Raw genomic sequence first — 6,220 nt, 5'->3', positions numbered from 1 at the left:
AACAGATCTATTGGTTCTTTTGGCAGTCCATGGCACTTTCAGTATTCTCCTCCAACACCACAACTCAAAGGCATCAATTCTTCTACGATCTTTCTTATTCACTGTCCAGCTTTCGCATCCATATGAGAGGAAGATAAATAAGTTTGATATAGGAAGTAAGTGTAAACTGCTACAATTTGATGAACTTGGCCCTATCTTATGGATGCAGTTGCTCAAAACTTCAACCGAGAGTGAAGGAGTCTTCACATCAAGGATCAAGTCCATCTCCTCAATACTCAGGGTTGACAGGGATGGGCAACTTAGACACTGGCTACCAAAAATGGGGGGCTATTAAGACATGAAATAGCTAGCTTACAAGTTTTCAAGAGTCTGCTTAGTTTCAGAATGAGGGGAGTATAGTGGAAATGCCACTGAATAGTATACCTCTTGTCTAGATGAGTCTGGTGAAAGGGAATGGGGGAAGATGGGGTAGAATTCTGTTGATTCAATAACTGTTATCATGACTAATTGCTGTTGTCACAACTGTAAAGGTAGAAGATGTATAACAAAAAAGGGGGAGTAGTTAATCTTTCATTCAAGGAACAGAGGACCTTAGGACCATAAAGAGAGAAGAACATGAGCTGAGCATGGGATCCTAACCAGAGAAGCAGTGACACTAGAGATGGAGGCAGAGGCGATGGCATGGAGAGTTAAAGCAGCTGAGCAATGTACACCCAGGGAATGAGAAAGACTTGCAAAATGTGCCGTTTGGTTGTTTAAATGAATATATATTTTCTAAGTGTTTTGTGTACATTAAAAAAAGGAGGGGGGAAATAGAGGTAAATACTACTAACCGATGGTGCATGGAGATAATTGTAATCATTGCAATGGAACAAAATATGATTGGTTGAGTGCAAAACTGATGCTTTGCCCTGTAAACTATCACTCAATTCACAATAAAAGCTTTAAAAAAAAAAAAGGATTGTTTGGATAAAACTCGATTTTCAATTCAAAGAAGTTTTAAAATCTCCATGGAGACTAAAATAAAAATAAAAAGGTCTGGCAAACATAAAATGCTAAAGACTTTTCCAGCATTATCAACATGAGTCCCTCCCCCACCCCATAACATTACTTTTTACATTCTTCTAAAACAACTGATTTTAATTAATCTGCTTGGAACAACAACTGCCGTATTTCTACGCAAATAGCACCAGCTGTAAGCTGTTTTAATAAACCACGAGACTGTCCTCACACTCATTTCCCATGCATGTTACCACATTTTATGCATGGGCAAGCTGTATGCAAAAATGTGGTATTTCCTGAGGTCCCTTTGGTTTGGTTGGTTGCTTATGTGCTGTGGAGTCCGTTCCTACTTACAGCAACTCTGGACAGGGTTTCTGAGACTTTAAATCTTTACAGGAGCAGAAAGCCTCATTTTGCTCCCACAGAACAGCTGGTAGTTTCAAACTGAAGACCTGAGATTAGCAGCCCGATTCATAACCACCACACTACCAGAGATCCCTATCAAAGTGTAAATGCAAAGCTGAACAGAACGTTATTTTCATATTTAATTAAAATAGTGAATGTAAACTCCATTAAAGCAGAAAATTTTTGTACCTTACAGTATTCCAAGTGCCTGCCAAACAGTAATTACTCAATATTATTAATATTTGCTGAATAACTAGACCAAAACCTTTAATTAAAATCAACTATATGATAGCATTAATGCAAATTTTCATTATATGATAATTAGAATCATTCTGTTTATCACCACATACTTGTTTCATCACATACTTATACAACAAAGCCGTTTTTAAAGCTTCTTCATGACTGTAATGTACAGAGTAACCCTAGACCTTTGTAAATTCATTGTTTCTATGGTCATAGAATTCTACGGTCCCTTCCAATTTCAATTTTTTTTTTTATACTTGCTCTCAAACTGTAAAAGAAAACCTGAAAATTATTCAAATGGAATGTCATGGATTATTAAAATAAATATTTAAATTACATAGAAATAATTGCAAAACAACTAATGGATCATCATGGCCATTTCATGGTTTTCATAACAACTTTAAAGGGGATTTTTCATGTTCTGTGCTTCATTTTGTTTGTATTACTGTCAATTGTCTCACTTTTAAAATCAAGCAAATTAAAAACACTGTATAATAAACTACACTATGCTTTTTAAAATTTTAAACCAAAAGATCTAATTTCATTTTAAAAACAAGATCTTATAGGCACTGGAAAATACTGAACTAGAATGTTTGCTGAAATGCCGTTTACTGCACAAGTAACAATATTTAATCATTTAACACTGCAGTTTAAATTAGGTTTAAACTCAGGAATTTGACCTTCATAATATTTTAGCATGTTTGTCTATATGAGGAAAGAAAACTCAAACGTCCTTAACTTACAGTCAAATTTCGGTCCCAGATCTGTATGCTTCCATTCTGGCAAGCAGCTGCTATGAGATTTCCATCTCTACTATACGTGCACGTAGTGGGAATTACTTTTTTGCCCTGCATCGTCCGTGGTTTAAATACACTTCTTTGCTTCTTTGGATTGTCAACTTCCCATGTCCTCACAGTTCTAGGGGGGAAAAAAAATCAGAAGATTTACATTTACAAAAAAAAAAAGTGGGTGGGGGGGAGAGTAAGGGAGTAGAACGGAGTCTAAAAATACTTCACTTTCTTAGTTTATACATCTCATAATTATTTAAAACAAAATAAAATGGGTACTGTAAAAGATTATTTAGAAATTTGGTTTTCAGTAAAATATCTAAATAAAGTGAACAATGTGAATCATGGTGTTGCATGTGACAAATTCTGCTTCAAATCTATCAAGTTCTGGGTATCTAAACTAGAGGCTCCAAGCTCTGTTGACTATATGCACCCTAATCAGTATAACAGACAAGCACAGTAATTAATAAATTGCTTTCATGCATTAATGCACTACCATACAATAGACATTAGAAAATACACTAGGAAAAAAAAAATTAAATGAAGGTAGCGGGAGACACAGGACGGAATGCACAGGGAGTTAAAGTGAATAGAGGTAAATACTACTGGTTGAGTTAAAAACTGTTGGTACGTGGCGGGGATTGCAGTCACTCTGATGAAGCATAGAATATGGTTTGTTGAGGGTAAAAACTGATTAACTGCTCTGTAAACCTTCACTCAATGCACAGTAAAGGTTATAAAACAAAAATAAAAAGTCATTAGAAATGGATGATGTCCCACTTCCAGGATCCAAACAAAGATCTCACCTTTCTAGAGAAGAAGTGAAAAAAATTTTGAAGGAACCAGCACTTTTTACCAAGGAACAAACAAGAGCCATCCAGACCAGGGGAGGGACAGAACATCCCCCTATTCCAGTTCCAGAAAAAGGAACCAAGATTTACAGCCTCAGAAACCTTACACAGGGTCGCTGTGAGTCGGAAATGACTCAATGACACTTAACAACAATAAAAACCTACTGAGGAAAGGCAGAAAAAAAGCCATGTGATCAGAGACTTAAAAAAAATAAAAAAATAAAAAAAATTTTCGTGGAAAAATGGAATTAAAAGATATGAGAATTTTTCCATGAACTTGTTGAAGTCCCCTTGTATGCGGCTAGAGATCATTGAAAGAAAGAAAGAAAGAAAATAAAGAAAAACAAACATGAAAAGTTCAGAGAGTACTTGATAAAAGTTATGCAAACTGAAACATTATAGAACATTTGTAAAGTTCTAAAAGAAAAACAAAACAAAAAAATGTCATTCCATACTACACGATGCTGAAGAGTAATGGTGAATTTGCAGAACATGTCAGTAACATGGATGAATCTGCAGGACATTTTGCTGGGTAAAATTGGTCAATTACAAAGGACTAAATCCTGGTGTGGCACTGTGGGCTAATGCACTGGACTGCAAGGTTGGTTTAAACTGAAAGGTCGGTGGTTCAAGTTCACCAACCGCTCCTTAGGAAACCTATATGGGATCGCTATGAGTCAGAGACAACTTGAAGGCACTTAACAACAACAACAAATATTATATGAGACCACTATTGTAAGGAGTCAAGAAAAGGTTTTCATACTAAAAGAAACATTCTTTGACAGTTACCAAGGATTAGAGGGAAAAGTAAGTTATTCACTGGCTAGAGGGTAGACACTTGTTAACCTGTGTGACAGGGAAGGCATTATACAACATGAGGGAGGGTGACAAAGACATGGAGACAGAAGTGCAAGAGTTAAATGGAACAGAAGTATATACTGCTATACACATAACCCTGCAATAACAGTGATCTATGGATAGATAAGGAGCTCTGGTAGCATAGTGGTTATGAATCAGGCAGCTAACCTCAAGGTCGGCAGTTCAAAACTATGAGCTGTTCCGTGGGAGAAAGATGAGGCTTCCTGATCCCGTAAAGATCTGCAGCCTCGGAAACCCTGTGTAGGGTCACTATGAGTCAGAACAGACTCCATGACAACATGGATAGATACATGGATAAATACATAGGATGAATGAGTGTGAGAATATCCACCAATATATAAAGGGATATATGTGCCTGGATATTTCCCTTTGCTGCAGACATATCCATGAATGTAGTAGAGCAAACAGGGAACAAAATTATGAAAACTTCTTAGATGAAACAGGGAATTATTTGTTGAGCCTTGGCTCAGATCCATATTCTCTGGGAACACCACAGTCAATTGGCATGGCAAGCTACTTTGGTGAGTAGCAGGTAGGATCTTGAAGGTCCATGAGCAACCATGTAAGGTGCAAATACTGGTCTATTCCTATCCAGAGAAAAGACTGATTAAAAATGAAGACACTTGGAAATGATTAATTCAATGGACTAATGGACCATTTGAACATCAGTCTCCATGACTTTGGGATCAGAAGAGCTAGATAGTGCCTGGCTACCACAGTCAATTGCTCTGAAGGGGATCACATAAGAGGGTTCTGGATGGAATGTGGGAGAATGTGGAACAATACACAAGATCATGGAGAAGATCACACTGACTGGTCACATGGAGACTGGTGGAACCCCTACACTATGGCCATTGGTCACTCTTAAGGTCTGAAACTAAACTCACCCCCATGGCATAATTTTCATCCAAATAATGGCCACAATATTAGGAGGACAGCAACACTGGTGAGATATGCACACCACAGAACCATCACCCATTCAAGATCAAAGAGGTGGCATTTGTCTAAGGAAAAAGTTTGGAGGGGTAAAGGGAGTGGAGGCAGGAAATGTGAGGAAGTGGAATGAGCGACACTCTATTGAGGGGATTGTAATCAGTGAAATGAAAGGAAGTATATAATCTGTTGAATGCAAACTGATAATCGGCTCAAGAATCTTCACGCCATAATTGGAAGTTAGGAAAAATATGCCAAAAAACCAGTCATATCAATTTCTGTAAACCAAAAATCAAATCCACTGCAATCAAGTCAAATCCAACTCGTACCAAATCTAAAGGTCAGAAGTAAAACTACCCCATAGGGTTTCCGAAGCTGTGACCTTTAAGGAAGCAAACTGCCACATCTTTCTCCCAATGTTCTATCGTTATTATTAAGTGCTATCAATCAAGTACCAACTCATAATGACCCTTGTATAGGGTTGCCAAGGAGCAACTGGTAGGTTTAAACCACTGACTTTACAGTTTGCATTCTAGTACTTGCCCTAGAATGCCACACCAAGACTCCCAATATTATATGGTCATCAAAAATATATTTCAAAATTCGGTAAAATGATGACTTCTTCAGATGAACAAAAGTTCACACAATTCATCTTCATCAGACATAAACTACAAGAAATGTTAAAGGAAGTTCTTTGGGCAGAACAAACATGACACCAACTAGAAACTGACTCCACACTAAGAAATGAAGAGAGACACAAATTGTAAAAATGAGGGTAACTATAAAAGATTTTTTTTTAATGTTTACATCTTCTTCAAAGATAAATAACCGAGGAGCACAAAGAATAATAATTTAGTATGACACTTTTAACATGAGTTCAAGTAAAAGGTAGATGATAATAGCACAAAAGCTGGGAGGGAGGGAAGTACTTGAAATGGTATATTAATTTATAGAACATTGGAACAATTCAAAAGCTACAGAAAGAGGTCCAAACGTTTAATAATAGAATATCAGAAATGGACAATATATTGAAAGGGCAAAGGAATAGAATTGAAGAGATAGAAGCTAGAACTAGTGAGCTAGAAGATAAATCTCTCAACACTACTAAGATAGAAGAAC

General features: G+C 36.8%; 1 protein-coding gene across 1 annotated transcript in view; it reads right to left on the bottom strand.

Annotated features, from left to right (window-relative positions):
* WDR70 (WD repeat domain 70) overlaps positions 1–6,220 on the bottom strand; it is a 516,881-nt gene that overhangs the window by 190,961 nt on the left and 319,700 nt on the right. The window contains exon 12 of the mRNA XM_006876935.1: positions 2,394–2,568. Coding sequence (XP_006876997.1) covers positions 2,394–2,568 — 175 coding nt within the window. The remainder of the gene's footprint in view (positions 1–2,393; positions 2,569–6,220) is intronic.

The sequence above is a fragment of the Chrysochloris asiatica genome, unplaced genomic scaffold (assembly GCF_000296735.1).
Source record: "Chrysochloris asiatica unplaced genomic scaffold, ChrAsi1.0 scaffold00430, whole genome shotgun sequence".
NCBI lineage: Eukaryota > Metazoa > Chordata > Mammalia > Afrosoricida > Chrysochloridae > Chrysochloris > Chrysochloris asiatica.
This window is presented reverse-complemented; position numbering and strand designations above follow the sequence as displayed.